The sequence below is a fragment of the Halichoeres trimaculatus genome, unplaced genomic scaffold (assembly GCF_033239565.1).
Source record: "Halichoeres trimaculatus isolate MK-OKI-2021-1 unplaced genomic scaffold, fHalTri1.1 fHalTri1_scaffold_8, whole genome shotgun sequence".
Classification (NCBI taxonomy): Eukaryota; Metazoa; Chordata; class Actinopteri; order Labriformes; family Labridae; genus Halichoeres; species Halichoeres trimaculatus.
The window spans coordinates 3986302-4003315 of record NW_027437186.1 but is presented as its reverse complement, the minus strand read 5'-3'; the positions used below and the strand labels follow the sequence as shown (position 1 = coordinate 4003315).

Below are 17014 nucleotides of genomic sequence, written 5' to 3'. Positions count from 1 at the left end.
TTCTTTGTCATTATGCAGTTTCATAAATATTCTTTTGCACTTAATAAATGTTGGAAAAGGAAAAAAAGTTTCAGTTATTCATTTATCAAAACTCATACTGAGATATCACCACTAGAGGGAGCTCACAGCCCACATTTCCACTTGATGTGAATGAGTCAGTGTGTTGCTGTACCTCTATCAGATTTTAGGATGTACTGACCAAACTTCTTGTCATCAGCTCAGTGTGGCAATGAACCTCTTAAACTGACGAGCTGCTTCTCAAAAATCAAATAATTTAATAAGTGATTTATTTCTTTGCTGATCCATTTCAACAAACTGGGATCACTTGCACCTACAAAATTTTCTATTTTTCTGGTAACTCCTGCCAAATTTAGTTTTGTGCCATGGGATTAATTCTGATATAATCATGACATGTCTAACACTTCATAGTGGGCAACGATAGAAAGAGACCCAAAAATAACCTTGGAGTCAAAGTTTACAAAATGACTTTATTGGAAAGTATAAATGCAGCCATATTCTATTGATGCAGAGTACTACATACTTTACATTATTAAATAGTATCAACATTATGGTAATCAATGATGATGGGGTCCTTGGAAAAATGTCTATGGTCTAAAAAAGTTTGAGAAACCCAAACTTAAAGTTTATGTAAAGTTCAAGTATATTTTTCAAGTAGACTTTTTGCAGCAAATATACTTATACCAGTGTAATATTGGTGTATTTAAAAGTGTACTTTTTTAATACTTCTTGGCAGGGATGGAGCCAGGATTTCAGTTTTGGGTGGGACGGACAAATTTTGGACGGGCCTCAAAGGGCAACTCCGGAAAATGTGATGAAAAAATATAGCTGAAATGAGCGATTTTGCAGAGATTATGTCCCGCGCTGAAGCTCCCTTGCCGTGGCCCCCGCTAAGTACGGCTAAAATCGGTTGGATCTAAATAACTTCTGAAGGACTCCGAGCTGCACAATGTTTGTCTGAGTGAGTATATGAGCATGCACACACCTATAAATAAGGTCCAGCTGTCAAAAAAACGGAGTTGCCCTTTAAGTTACAAAAGTTTGTAGATCATTAATTCATAAAAAACAACTGACAATATACTACTGTTACTATGTGTGGTTTTAAAGCAGATTTGGTTTCTTGTTTCACCTTCATTTACATTTCTTAAAACCCTTTTGTGCATCGGACGGATGTACCTGCAATCCCTCTCCATGGTACTGACCGAAGAGTGGTGCTGTAATGCACCAGTGGGCTGCACTGCACGGTTAAATTAAATCAATAAAAATCAGTCTTTCACAAAATGACGTTCTGCTCCCGCCCACATTAGGCCAAATGTTTCGTGACTCAATGACTTTTTTTTCAACAGGCTAGAAAACATTGCACATTTTCAAAAGAAAGAGCATCTAACACTAACAAAAAAAACAACATGAAGTGACAAAGTTTTGCTATGTTTTATTATAAACCTATTTATAGAATAAATAGATAAAAATTAAAAGTAAAGTTTGGGTTAGGCCTGCTGAAAAGTGGGTGGGCCTGGGACCTTTGGGCCACCCATAACGCCGCCCCTGCTTCTTGGGACTAAATTGGCCCATTTTATTTTATAAAATGTACACTAGTGGATGCACGGTGGTGCAACAGTTAGTTGGACGGAAGGTCACCGGTTCAAATCCCAGCTTGGCCAGTGGGCCTTTCTGTGTGGAGTACTGGGTACTCTGGCTTCCTCCCACAGTCCATAACATGCTCACCAGGTTAATTGAGCACTCTAAAATTGTCCATAGGTGCGAGTGTCTGCATGAATGGTTGTCTGTCTGTCTGGGTCAGCCCTGTGATTGGCTGGCGACCAGTCCAGGATGTACCCCACCACTCGGCCAATGACAGCTGGGATAGGCTCCAGCCACCTGCAACCCTGCACAGGATAAGCAGTTCAGAAAATAACTGACTGAAATGTACATTATAATGTGTTTTTAGGTTAAAAGAAGTTAACATTTATACAATACTATTTAACTGAGAGCATGGGGTTTGCACCCAGTGTTTTATTTGTATTGATTAAAAAATGAAACAAAAATAAGAACAACTGCTTTGTAACAGAACTAATGCACATAACGAGGCAATTTTGAGGCTCCTCATAAAGACACTGAATGCAAAAGGGTTTATCAGTACACAAATCCTTTTATTTGCCATGCTAGGCTAAATTATGAAGCAACAAATGAAACTACATTAGGAGCTGCTTGGACGCTAAAAGACCTGACTTTCTAAAAAGAGCTGAACTTCCTGTCACTGCCTTCTATGATATCATCTTTGCTGAACAGCCTTTATCATTGTCTTTACTGCCACCTACTGATCTGTTGGTGTAGTGCAATCAGTATTATTTGCTCTCCAAGTGTCAGTGGGCTGATCTGTATCCTTCATTGGACAAAAAGCCCCCTATGATGCTGGCAGAATGGGTTAATTTCACTCATTCACTTAAGAAATAATCAACATAGAAGTACACCCAAGCCTTTGCCGAAGATATGTTTCCATGTGTATTTGTGAGTCTGTTGGTCCAAACAACAAATAACAAAGACAAGGCTTTTGTTACCTTAAGCAAAGACAACTTTATTAATGCTCATGTAGCAAAATGGTCTCTAAAATGACATCTGAAACACCCAAACACAAAGCAAACCGTTCTGTTGAAGGTTTCTTGTGCAGACAGAGGTAAAGCTTGGACACGTGGAGAGCCGTATCGTCTGCAAACACTCACACTTCACCTCTCGTATCCTACGCTAGTGACGGCATGCAGTCATCTAGGATATTCAGTTCATACTAAACCCAGTGCCATCTAAAAACACAATGGACCCCCTTCCCAAATACATTAAGATTTTTCCATAAATAATTTATTAAAGTGAAATATACCTCCATGCGAGTAAACAAAGGACATTAGCTTCAGAGGTCTCAAACACATCAAACCAAAGGGAAGTACAAGGGAGACCTAGCATCTATGAAAATATATTCAACAGATATACAGATTGAGACAAAAAATATACAAATACATGTTTACCTATCTTTATACAAATATACATCAGCAATATCACCCCTGTGAATATCACAAATTCTTTAGAAATCTCCTTTATGAGATGCTGCTTTTTGAAAACGTGAGCATCTCTGTGGTAGTTTGGTTGGTTTTAAAGACACGGTGCCCCACGTTCAGTTGGAGGGCCGTGCAGTGAATAGCAGCACAGGATGTAATGGACCTAATATTCCACGAAGTCAGGTGTAAAACAATAAAGTGCATGAAACAGATCGTCTTTGATACCCAAGATCAACTGTAAAAATGCCCTGGATCAGAACAAAACTGATAACATGTCAGATATGAAGGATGGTTTATGCCTCTGTCAGTATTAACAATGAGTAAAGACTCTATCAGTCAACTTATCATCAGGAAACAAAACTAATATCACTTTGTTCCATGGACCAACGCCTGAGTAACATTATGATGGTTATATAAACAAAACAATTACTTCCAATGAGTGACTTCTCTTTGATTTCTGTTTCATGCTCAGTCCCAGCGTCCACACTGAAGCCTGAGCGCTGAGTCCCAAAGGCTCTGATGGTGTCAGGTGTGCAGTGTGCAAGTCCTTGTTGTGGTATTCAAATATTAGGACTACACCACACACACACACACAAACAATGGAATGACAATGAAACAAAATAAAAAGCCATACTCCAGCATGGATTTGTGTCAGACAGTGCAGCATTTGCGTATTTAAGCAAAATAAACATCAAAGAACTTAAATCTTTGAATATTTCACTAGAAAGAGTGATAGAAGAATTAACTTTTAAATCAATTCTTATGTTTATTTAAAACTGTATTTAAAGGTGTATTCACGCCTGTGGCTCGTTTGCTTTGTTTCAATTCAGTGGCAAAAATGATACAGTTTTAATGGTTGTCACTTAGTTCGTTTATGTTCACAAGGCAAAAGTCTGTTGCGGTCCAAAGTTGTAAACAAATGTCAAAGCGTGATCGAATTTTTCTCTCATTGGTCAGAAATCATACCCGGAAGGCGAGAGTTTCCCTATCTTCGTTCATTCATTCATGTTCTTACCCACCCTAAAGCATCAACGTGTGTGGCTAGTTTGCATTACAGCATTTATGTGGCTTAGTTTTTTAGCTTTGGCGAGGCACTGCTCAAGGGAGCGTCCTGTAGACCTCCATATTTTTGTGGGTAGTGTCCAGCATTTGGCAGATGTGCTCTTCTGTGCATATTTCAATGAGGCATTTTATTTCCTGGCTGTTCCATGTGAGCCTACAACTCATTTTTTCTGTTCCTCAGGCTTCTCTACCTCTTTTCTGCTATTGTTGATTCTTCAACTCATTCTTCCTCTACTGTTTTGACTGTACAGTTGTTAACTGAGCTCATTACTGCCCCCATCACTACAGCGTGAGCCACAGTTATAAGTCAGTTGTGCCAGTTGCTGGGGCGTTTGTGTTCTCACTGCACAGGAAACGCTACAGGGCTCGAATGGAAGCGAGCCAAGACCATCTATTTTTGGCGATCTCTATCTGCTTGTTTTGTCTCGCATACGAGCGCGATTGCTGTGTTTACATATGCCCACACGAACCAAACTTTCGGGGGGCGGGGGGCTGCTCACTGTTTGGAACAACTGCCCCAAACAATCCAGGTGTGAAACACCCTAACACTGAATCGATAAACATCTGTATACATTAAGGAGACTGTGAGGAGGAGCTGTTTTAATCAGACTGCAGCGCCACTTCTTGTCCTGGCGTCTCATACACACTGTCGTGAAGACGTGACTCTTAACAAGGCGTGTGTTTGTTTTAGAAATGAGTGGAGATCTTGTTTTAGAAAACAACTTTTCTTTGTTTAAGACATTTAACTGGATACAACAAGACAAGCTAAGGTTACAGTTACGTTACACTGTTGTTTGAAACGTGGCAACAAGCAAACATTTTCAGTTTGTACTAGTTTAGTAGCTGGCTATAATTAGCGCCAGTGACAGCCTGGTGCTCTGAAGCGTGCTTGTGTCTTGGCCTTTAGCTCACATTTTATTCTATAACTTGTGTTTTAGCCTTTAGCTTGGGCTGTATCACTCTTTTGTTCATCTGTCTTCTGCTTTTCTGTCCTTTTTCTGTCTAACAGTTAGGCTCCAGTGTCCACCATCATTACAAAATTAGTCACAGAAGAGGGAGATCTTTACAAGGTCACTCAGAACCTCCTCACAGACTCTTTAAGCTATACATTATTATTGGTGTAACCACAACTTCACCACCTCATAGTCAAAGAGAGCAGAGTTTAGGATTGGGCAGCATAACATAAAAGCCCATATGAGGAATTTCTAGTTTGTGTCCAATTTTTGGCGCCCCCCTGTGGTTGAAGCTGCAACATCTGTGTTTTAGAAGAGGGAGGTATAGCCATCCTGTTTTTTCTGGACATTTAAATGAATCACACACCATGCAGCAAAGATTCATAGACTGTCTCATCAGCATGCTGGGGGTCAGGAAACAACACCTTCCACTTTTTTCCTGTTTTAAAGCCAGCTCAAACTTCCTGACATGAGCTTTGATTTAAACCTAACAGATGTGAGAGAAACTGAAGAGAGCACTCAGAGGATGATAAAATGAACATTTAAATAAAGTTTCTAAGCTTTTATACACTGATATGGAAGGTCGTTATGACCATGTTTGAAGCTGTTTAATGTTCTCTGGAGTCATTATGTTGATAACAGTCCAGTTTGGTATTTGATATTTTGTATGGTCAATAATTGATTAATTGATTGATTTATTAAAGAGGGGGCATTGTGCTCTTTTGTGGTCTCGATTCTGTCCCTTTGGACTGAAAAAAAATCTCTCCCTGGTGTTTTAGAAAACTCTCATTTCAGCCTCTGTCTGAAACACTTTGTTTTGGCTGATGTCTCTCTAAGGCTCCCCACTCCACATACCCCCTTCCCTCTGATTGGCCAGCCCCCTGATTAGACCTCAGTGTTCGAGGCCCACCTCTTCAACGTGTCATGAGCATGTTTGGAGATCCTTATGTGGTGATCTCATCATTTCAGGAAGTCTTGTGTAGATCTCAATCAAATTTTGAAAACAGAGTGTTTGGATCAGTTTGCAGACAGACTCAGAGATTTATATCCAAGTTTGAAAAATGAAAAGCAGAATACCCCCTCTTTAAAAGTCACGTGTTTGCAGTGTCACATACAGATAAAACATCATATCCACTCTAAATATATCTTTTTAAACTCTTATAAATACATCTTTGATCATTAAAGCATATTTACACATGTTTAAGGTCATAGTTATTGCGTTACATTAGATCAAAAACACATTTAAACCCTGTTTCCCGGTCGTAGCACTGAGTTTCTGCCTGTGTCTCAAAAAATAAATACATTTAAACCAGATAAAAACACAAAAGCACATGATTAATTTTACATTCAAAAGACCATAATCAGGTTTGACATGTTATGTAACTGATCAATAAATTCAGTATACCTGAAAGAATTCAGACTTCATTTCATCAGTTTTCCCTCAGTGAGAAAAAAAGGGGAGGGACACTTTGAAGTGAACCAATCAGGAGGAACAGATGACATTGGAGAGCTGGGTCGTGAGCACAAACAGGCCCTGACAGGCGAGTGTTCACTTCCACATCGCTGGAGGTCTTTGAGGAATTGTGTGACTTTGCTGGCGTGCCTCGACCCTCATAGTGGAATAAAAAGTCTGTAAGTGGGGGTTCACGAACCACAGTATACGTGCTCTAAAAACTAGGAATATTCATGTATCACAAACCTACCGTATCTGGACAAAAGTAGACAGGCATTACAAAATACAAAGAACTCCTGGATAGGAATGATAACCCAGCTTTTTGATACCAGAGCTGGTCCTAAAGTCCTGATGCCTTATATTGCATCTTTACTCCTAAGATGAAACCACTGAAAGGGCTCACTTTGTCTTTGGGAGCACAAAGGAGTGAGGAAACACGACATTCATCTACCATCCAGGACACACCTCTTCACACATGCATGGCTGAGCCGTTAAATAATGCCACCTCTGTTTTTTCAGTCTGTTTGGTCAGCTCTGCGTAAGAGGAAAGCAGCAGTCCATCAATCTGCAACCAAAGTGTCCCGTTTACACTCTCCACACCACAAACTCAGACAAACCTGCGTCATTTTACCAGGATACTCTCCTTGTAATCAGCGTGCATCAGGAAAGAGGGGCGGTCGCAGCCTCCCTGTGAAGCTAGTTTAAGCTCTTCAGTGCAAAGTTGAATCTGAAACATCATCGCAGAGCTCCAGCTGGATGAAATCCACCTCCAGAGAAACTTGTGCTTGTTGGAACACCAGTGGTCTTCTGAAAATACCTTGGATGTGGACTGAAGTGGACTCCTGGATTCATGACTAAAATCTCCTGGGATGTTTTGTTGACCTCCAAGAGGAGAAATGTGCGTTTGACGAGAATAAATAATAAATATCAAATCTGTGAGTATTTACAAAAATGGGCTATTTACAAAGAGAAGCCAAAAAATAACTCTCCGTAAATCTGATACATTTCCAATACAAAACACAGAAGCTACAGCTGCTAGTTGAAGAAATGTTAAAAAAGGGGCCGTGGGTGATGCTCTGCAAACAGGTACAGAGCAGGGAAATGTGTTAATCTGCATCACACATTACCCTTTTGCTATAATAATCCTCGTTTTCTGCAACACAGCGCTAAACTATCCCCCACCCCAATACATCATTGCTTTAATCATTATTATTCTCAATGGGTACATTTAGTAGATCCCACTTTCCTCTCAGGAAAGGTTAGCAGCTAGTGAACAACACCACATTCACACGATAACACTGGGAGTTTCAAAATAAAAGACCTCACATCAGATGTAAGCAGTAGTTAGTTCAAGAGATTTTTGTTGCTGTTGGTCTCAGTGCAGTCCTGGGCTTAGAGAAAGTCAGTCGTTTCCATCCCTGCTCCTGAAATCATCCCCGCGCTCTCTGGTCCTCAGCGAACACCAGAGCAGCTTCATATTGCACCGAGCAGAAAGATGGACTTCAAGACGAACAATGAGAAAAGAAATAAAAAGCAGAGTGGGATCTCTTCTTACACGAGGGAATGAAGCAGGAATGGTGTTTGTGAAGAATCCTGCTTCTAAAAAATACTCAGAGCAATACGCCCATGTTCTCATCCTCTCATCAAATATCAAAGATAATTAATGCACCAGTCCGCTTCCCGGCAAACACCACTTATCATGTGTGTGTGTGTGTGTGTGTGTGTGCATGTTTTTGTGTGCCTCAGTCGTCGCGGCAGGTTGGCAGGTTGACGAAGGTGAAGATGTTGTACTCGATGAGGCAGGAGAAGCAAAGGAAGACGGAGTAGAGGAAGAGACACATGAAACCCAGACGCTTGTCCAACGTCCACTTATTCAGGTGAACCCCCGTCACCTGGACAGACAGACAGATAGACAGACAGGCAGACAAGGAGGGAGGCAGGGGGAGAGACAGGTAAGTAAACCGATCAATAAGCAGATTGAGACAAACACAGCGAGAGAAGGGAGAGATCTGACAGGCTGCTGTGTACTCACAGTCAGAAACACGGAGGCCAGCAGGAGCCCCACAGAGAAGATCAGTCCTTTGCTGTTGAGTTTGATCTGCAACAAGATAACGTGTCAATAAGAGTCTGACGTGACAGGTTTTTTTAACCACACAGACTTGATCTCAGAGGAGTCACAGAAGGATGAGCAGAACTGATTCTGTCTTCAGATTTTCCACCTCGACTCCTCGTCACCGTTTCACAGAAGTTCAGAAAAAACTCTGTTATCATTTAACTGTTCTTATTTCACTCAGATTTGTTTTTAAATGCATTTTTGACTTAAACTGACATGCAGCTCACGCTCAGAGAGTCATTGGCATTGAAGAGTAAGCATTTTAACTACAATACAACAACACTAATGTGAGACAGTCCGTGAGATAGCCAGGAAATCTTGTTACTTCCAGTTATAAATGAGGTGTTAACTTCTCCAAATTCATAAAAGCCCATGTAAACCACTCATTCACTTCTTTTAAACCATACATGGATTATATGGAGGTGTTTTTTCCATCAGCTGTAAAAATCAAAATCCCTTCCAGATTAATTTTTAGTCAATGATAAAAAATTAAACATGATGATTCTGCTTTGATATGATCAACAAAATAACTGAAATGCCAAGATCTGCCCATAGTTTGTGTTGTACTTTTATAATGAAGGAAAAAGGAAATCCATCAGCTGTAGCTCCATTTTCTGAAACTGAAAACCAGAGGACCCAACAGAACAGTCAGACTACATACTAGTGCCTACTACATCCTACATTCACATGTAGGATGTAGTAGGAAGTTAAGAAAACAGCCATTGTCCATGTAATGATCTTCCATGTTGGAATCCTAATCATAGTATCCAGACTCAGAGTGCATTGGACATCAGCTGTTTTTTTCCGTACAACACGATACCCCATGAGTCTTAAAGTTTAACCTCTGTGATTTGTTGATAAGTGTTTGTGAGGCTTGTTGAAGGCTGAAATCTTATATTAAAAATAGCTGTTAAATAACACTAAAGGTTTCTGTTGGTAAACCTGAAAATAAACAGCTCCAAAAAAAAGCCCCGCCTTGTAACGTTTCCCTGATCCATGTTCAAGTCTGTCACTCTGTGATCACCAAAACTCTGACAGATAAAAATATATAGACAGCAAGCTTTAGATATTAAAATTGTATAAACACACTTATACTGTTATTGGCTCAGGTTAATATAGACTCAGCTGCTAAAGGCTCAGATTATTCAAAGCTCAGACTGTTATAGACTCAGACTGTTAAAGATTCTGACTGTTATAGACTCAGACTGTTAAAGGCTCAGACTGTTATAGGCTTAGACTGTTATAGGCTTAGACTGTTATAGGCTCAAACTGTTATAGGCTCAGACTGTTATAGGCTCAGACTGTTATAGGCTCAAACTGTTATAGGCTTAGACTGTTATAGGCTAAGACTGTTATAGGCTTAGACTGTTATAGGCTTAGACTGTTATAGGCTAAAACCGTTATATGCTCAGACAGTAATGGGCTCAGACTGTTAAAGGCTTAAACTGTTATAGGCTCAGACTTTTTTGGACTCAGAATGTTATGGGCTCAGACTGTTATAGGCTCAGACTGTTTTAGACGTAGACTGTTAAACTGTTAAAGGCTCAAAATGTTATGGGCTCAGACTGTCATAGGCTCAGACTGTTTTAGACTCAGACTGTTATAGGTTCAAACAATCATAGGCTCAGACTGTCATAAGCTTAAACTGTTATAGGCTCAGACTGTCATAGACTCAGACTGTGAAAAGGTTCAGACTGTTATAGGCTCAGACTGTCACAGGCTCAGATTGTTTTAGGCTCAGACTGTTATAGGCTCAGATGTTATGGGCTCAGACTGTTATAGGCTCAGACTGTTATGGGCTCAGACTGTTATAGGCTCAGACTGACATAGGGTCACTGTCACAGGCTCAGACTGTTATAGGCTCATACTGTTATGGGCAAAGATTGTTCAAAGCTCAGACTGTTATAGACTAAGACTGTTATAGACTCAGACTGTCATAGGCTTAGACTGTTATAGACTCAGACTGTTATAGGCTCATACTGTCATAGGTTCAGACTGTTATAGGCTTAGACTGTTATAGACTCAGACTGTTATAGGCTCATACTGTCATAGGTTCAGACTGTCATAGGCTCAGACTGTTTTAGACTTTGACTGTTACAGGCTCAGACTGTTTTGGACTCAGAATGTTATGGGCTCAGACTGTTATAGGATCAGACTGTTTTAGATGTAGACTGTTTAACTGTTATAGGCTAAAAATGTTATAGGCTCAGACTGTCATAGGCTCAGACTGTTATAGGCTCAGACTGTCATAGACTCAGACTGTGATAAGGTTCAGACTGTTATAGGCTCAGACTGTCACAGGCTCAGATTGTTTTAGGCTCAGACTGTTATAGGCTCAGACTGTTATGGGCTCAGACTGTAATAGGCTCAGACTGTTATGGGCTCAGACTGTTAAAGGCTTAGACTGTTATAGGCTCAAACTGTTATAGGCTCAGACTGTTATAGGCTCAGACTGTTATAGGCTTAGACTGTTATAGGCTCAGACTTTTTTGGACTCAGAATGTTATGGGCTCAGACTGTTATAGGCTCAGACTGTTTTAGATGTAGACTGTTAAAGATTCTGACTGTTATAGACTCAGACTGTTAAAGGCTCAGACTGTTATAGGCTTAGACTGTTATAGGCTTAGACTGTTATAGGCTCAAACTGTTATAGGCTCAGACTGTTATAGGCTTAGACTGTTATAGGCTAAAACCGTTATATGCTCAGACAGTTATGGGTTCAGACTGTTAAAGGCTTAAACTGTTATAGGCTCAGACTTTTTTGGACTCAGAATGTTATGGGCTCAGACTGTTATAGGCTCAGACTGTTTTAGACGTAGACTGTTAAACTGTTAAAGGCTCAAAATGTTATAGGCTCAGACTGTCATAGGCTCAGACTGTTTTAGACTCAGACTGTTATGGGTTCAAACTGTCATAGGCTCAGACTGTCATAAGCTTAAACTGTTATAGGCTCAGACTGTCATAGACTCAGACTGTGAAAAGGCTCAGACTGTTATGGGCTCAGACTGTTATAGGCTCAGACTGTTATGGGCTCAGACTGTTATAGGCTCAGACTGTTATAGGCTCAGACTGTTATGGGCTCAGACTGTTATAGGCTCAGACTGTTTTAGACTCAGACTGTTATAGGTTCAAACAATCATAGGCTCAGACTGTCATAAGCTTAAACTGTTATAGGCTCAGACTGTCATAGACTCAGACTGTGAAAAGGTTCAGACTGTTATAGGCTCAGACTGTCACAGGCTCAGATTGTTTTAGGCTCAGACTGTTATAGGCTCAGATGTTATGGGCTCAGACTGTTATAGGCTCAGACTGTTATGGGCTCAGACTGTTATAGGCTCAGACTGACATAGGGTCACTGTCACAGGCTCAGACTGTTATAGGCTCATACTGTTATGGGCAAAGATTGTTCAAAGCTCAGACTGTTATAGACTAAGACTGTTATAGACTCAGACTGTCATAGGCTTAGACTGTTATAGACTCAGACTGTTATAGGCTCATACTGTCATAGGTTCAGACTGTTATAGGCTTAGACTGTTATAGACTCAGACTGTTATAGGCTCATACTGTCATAGGTTCAGACTGTCATAGGCTCAGACTGTTTTAGACTTTGACTGTTACAGGCTCAGACTGTTTTGGACTCAGAATGTTATGGGCTCAGACTGTTATAGGATCAGACTGTTTTAGATGTAGACTGTTTAACTGTTATAGGCTAAAAATGTTATAGGCTCAGACTGTCATAGGCTCAGACTGTTATAGGCTCAGACTGTCATAGACTCAGACTGTGATAAGGTTCAGACTGTTATAGGCTCAGACTGTCACAGGCTCAGATTGTTTTAGGCTCAGACTGTTATAGGCTCAGACTGTTATGGGCTCAGACTGTTATAGGCTCAGACTGTTATGGGCTCAGACTGTTAAAGGCTTAGACTGTTATAGGCTCAAACTGTTATAGGCTCAGACTGTTATAGGCTCAGACTGTTATAGGCTTAGACTGTTATAGGCTCAGACTTTTTTGGACTCAGAATGTTATGGGCTCAGACTGTTATAGGCTCAGACTGTTTTAGATGTAGACTGTTAAAGATTCTGACTGTTATAGACTCAGACTGTTAAAGGCTCAGACTGTTATAGGCTTAGACTGTTATAGGCTTAGACTGTTATAGGCTCAAACTGTTATAGGCTCAGACTGTTATAGGCTTAGACTGTTATAGGCTAAAACCGTTATATGCTCAGACAGTTATGGGTTCAGACTGTTAAAGGCTTAAACTGTTATAGGCTCAGACTTTTTTGGACTCAGAATGTTATGGGCTCAGACTGTTATAGGCTCAGACTGTTTTAGACGTAGACTGTTAAACTGTTAAAGGCTCAAAATGTTATAGGCTCAGACTGTCATAGGCTCAGACTGTTTTAGACTCAGACTGTTATGGGTTCAAACTGTCATAGGCTCAGACTGTCATAAGCTTAAACTGTTATAGGCTCAGACTGTCATAGACTCAGACTGTGAAAAGGCTCAGACTGTTATGGGCTCAGACTGTTATAGGCTCAGACTGTTATGGGCTCAGACTGTTATAGGCTCAGACTGTTATAGGCTCAGACTGTTATGGGCTCAGACTGTTATAGGCTCAGACTGTTATGGGCTCAGACTGTTATAGGGTCACTGTCACAGGCTCAGACTGTTATAGGCTCATACTGTTATGGGCTCAGATTGTTCAAGGCTCAGACTGTTATAGACTAAGACTGTTATAGGCTCAGACTGTCATAGGCTTAGACTGTTATAGACTCAGACTGTTATAGGCTCATACTGTCATAGGTTCAGACTGTCATAGGCTCAGACTGTTTTAGACTTTGACTGTTACAGGCTCAGACTGTTTTGGACTCAGAATGTTATGGGCTCAGACTGTTATAGGCTCAGACTGTTATAGGCTCAGACTGTTTTAGATGTAGACTGTTTAACTGTTATATGCTCAAAATGTTATAGGCTCAGACTGTCATAGGCTCAGACTGTTATAGGCTCAGACTGTCATAGACTCAGACTGTGATAAGGTTCAGACTGTTATAGGCTCAGACTGTCACAGGCTCAGATTGTTTTAGGCTCAGACTGTTATAGGCTCAGACTGTTATGGGCTCAGACTGTTATAGGCTCAGACTGTTATGGGCTCAGATTGTTATAGGCTCAGACTGTTATAGGCTCAGACTGTTATGGGCTCAGACTGTTATAGGCTCAGACTGTTATGGGCTCAGACTGTAAAAGGCTCAGACTGTCACAGGCTCCGACTGTTATAGGCTCAGACTGTTATGGGCTCAGACTGTTATAGGGTCACTGTCACAGGCTCAGACTGTTAAAGGGTTATACTGTTATGGGCTCAGATTGTTCAAAGCTCAGACTGTTATAGACTAAGACTGTTATAGGCTCAGACTGTCATAGGCTTAGACTGTTATAGACTCAGACTGTTATAGGCTCATACTGTTATAGGTTCAGACTGTCATAGGCTCAGACTGTTTTAGACTTTGACTGTTACAGGCTCAGACTGTTTTGGACTCAGAATGTTATGGGCTCAAACTGTTATAGGCTCAGACTGTTTTAGATGTAGACTGTTTAACTGTTATAGGCTCAAAATGTTATAGGCTCAGACTGTCATAGGCTCAGACTGTTATAGGCTCAGACTGTCGTAGACTCAGACTGTGATAAGGTTCAGACTGTTATAGGCTCAGACTGTCACAGGCTTAGATTGTTTTAGGCTCAGACTGTTATAGGCTCAGACTGTTATGGGCTCAGACTGTTATAGGCTCAGACTGTTATCGGCTCAGACTGTTATAGGCTCTGACTGTTATAGGCTCAGACTGTTATGGGCTCAGACTGTTATAGGCTCAGACTGTTATGGGCTCAGACTGTAAAAGGCTCAGACTGTCGCAGGCTCAGACTGTTATAGGCTCATACTGTTATGGGCTCAGATTGTTCAAAGCTCAGACTGTTATAGACTCAGACTGTTATAGGCTCAGACTGTCATAGGCTCAGACTGTTTTAGACTTTGACTGTTACAGGCTCAGACTGTTATAGGCAAATTTTGAGAAATACTGAAATTTGAAGAGCCTTCATTTACGCTGTGGAAAAAGCCCTGTAATTGGCATATGTGCGAATGACAGCAGTCAGAAGAATTAACACAAACTGAAAACTGTATTTGTATTACTGTGAAAAACTCTGCCTAGGCCACCTGGGAACATGTAGAAATAAGCTGCTGTAACATTGGTGGAAAACGTCATGTAAACAGGGCCTGAATGTTCATGAGATAAAAACAAAGTAGCGTCAGTTAAAATGAAAGAGTCTGTCATAACATTAAAACTGCTTTTCCAAAAAGCCGATCCCATGTTCACAGGCTGGCTCAAACAAAATATTCTCTGTCAGAACATATATCTGCTCATCTGAGTTCACCATTTCCAAAATGGTGAGCACTGCAGTCAGCTTCAAAACTCAGCTTTACAGCCAGAAGGGTGAGGTCATCGTGACTACTTTCATATATTCTACAGTCTGTGGTCATGACTAAGCCAGACAAACAAGATACAACCTACTGCATGTAAGTAAAGCCTTAAACATACTGCAGGTGTGTGTGAAGGCCAAGGACTAAACAAAGAAATGTTCAACTGAAAGACATTAGCACCGTCTCTGGGTAGAGTACACTGCTCCCACTGTGAGACTCTGAGTAGAGGAGAAAGAGTTTGTAGCTTACATCAGAGCCATAGTTGATAGCCAGTGTCTTCAAGGCCCAGGGGAGACCAAGGCCCACCAAGATGTCAAACACGTTACTGCCGATGGAATTGGACACTGCCATGTCTCCCATTCCTGAGCAGGCACAGATCAAAATATGAGAAGAAAAGAGAGGTTAAAATGAAAGTGAGCGTGCAATAGGTTTTCAGGAGTGTGCTTCAGGTCAGACAGAGGCGGGGTCATCAGATGAAGCATCTTTTTGACGGAGGCCGACAGAAGGTGAAAAAGCTACAAAGCAGGAGATGGATGACAGAACTGCTGTGGTGAGTCTCCCAGCAAGCCCCCGAGCACAGACAGACAGAGCCCGTTAAATATTTGATGACAGGAGCAAGAATAAACACAGATGAAAGGATGGAAAGGAACCCTGTCGGTCTGTCTTCTTTGATGGCAGGATCACAATCTTTCCCACCTCCTCTCCTTTCCTTCCTCTCTATCCTTCATCTTCCTTTGATTCTGTTGTTGAGCTTCCACTTGTGTGTATGTGTGTGTGTCATTTTGTGTGAGAGTAATTACCTTGTCTTGCCACTATCAGGCTGGCCATGCAGTCGGGGACACTGGTGCCGGCTGCCAGGAAGGTAATACCCATGATGACATCTGGGATCCCAAGCGTGAAGCCTATCACTGTTACCTGACAGAGCAGACACACACACACACACATTATTACTGCTTGTATTTCGGCAGCAGTGTGTCCTCCTGTGACCCAGCGTGTCCTCCTGTCAGAGCAAAAGATAAACGAAGGAGAGAGACTCATGGAGAATGGAGTTTGACTGAGCTCTTAAAGTCTCATTAAAGGGAGGGAGAGTGATTCTTTCTGACTGTTGCTTTTATCGGATTGGGAGAGTGCTCAGTGTCAGGTGTGTCAGGACAGGAGTAACTCAACACATCATAATGTGATGAAAACTCATACATTATATAGATTCAGTAACAAGCAGCAGCCCAGTCTGAAAATGTGGGACTTATGCAGAAGTGCTGAAAACTGCAGTTCCTTAAGTGTCCACTTGAGGCTGACTGCAGAAACACCAGAAACCACATACACACCCATTCAAAGGTCCAATCTTTTAAAAATCTGTCTGTACCTCTATGTGTTGTTTGTTTTAACTTTCTCTTTATTTCTTTATCTTCCTGTATTTTAAGTGAGGTACTTCCAACCCTGACAAGAGCATGCTTTATAAACCAAACCCATCATTTCTCTGATTAAAATAGTAACTAGGGCTGAGAGATTTATCGTTATTGTATCTTTATCTAGATATGAACATTCAAGATGTTGGTATCACAAAATAAATGATATTATCAATACAGATTTCCCCCCTCGCCCTGCGTGTACAGCTCAGGCAGTCACCTGATTATTGGTGACTTTACGATAAATTTGATGACTGAAAGTTGGTTCTCATCAGTAAAACTGCATTTTCTACATCCTTTTGTATTTTTTTCTGAAAAATACCTAATTTTCACCTTTAGTAATGTTGTATAGTTTCAATATTGTGGTATCTGGCATTAATATTAAGATATGAAAGTGTCATGCGCAAACTGTCTTGGATATGTGACTCTTTACAAGGTATGTCTTTGTTTTGGAAATGAATAGACATCAGATCTTCTTTTGAAAACAACTTT

At 40.8% G+C, this 17014-nt stretch overlaps 1 protein-coding gene across 1 annotated transcript in view; it reads right to left on the bottom strand.

Annotated features, from left to right (window-relative positions):
* Positions 1–2583: 2583 nt before the first annotated feature.
* Positions 2584–17014, bottom strand: part of slc24a3 (solute carrier family 24 member 3) — a 142647-nt gene continuing 128216 nt past the window's right edge. The window contains exons 14-17 of the mRNA XM_074676117.1: positions 15917–16031; positions 15366–15478; positions 8566–8631; positions 2584–8425 (exon numbers count right to left, since the gene is read on the bottom strand). Coding sequence (XP_074532218.1) covers positions 8276–8425; positions 8566–8631; positions 15366–15478; positions 15917–16031 — 444 coding nt within the window. The 3' untranslated portion in view covers positions 2584–8275. The remainder of the gene's footprint in view (positions 8426–8565; positions 8632–15365; positions 15479–15916; positions 16032–17014) is intronic.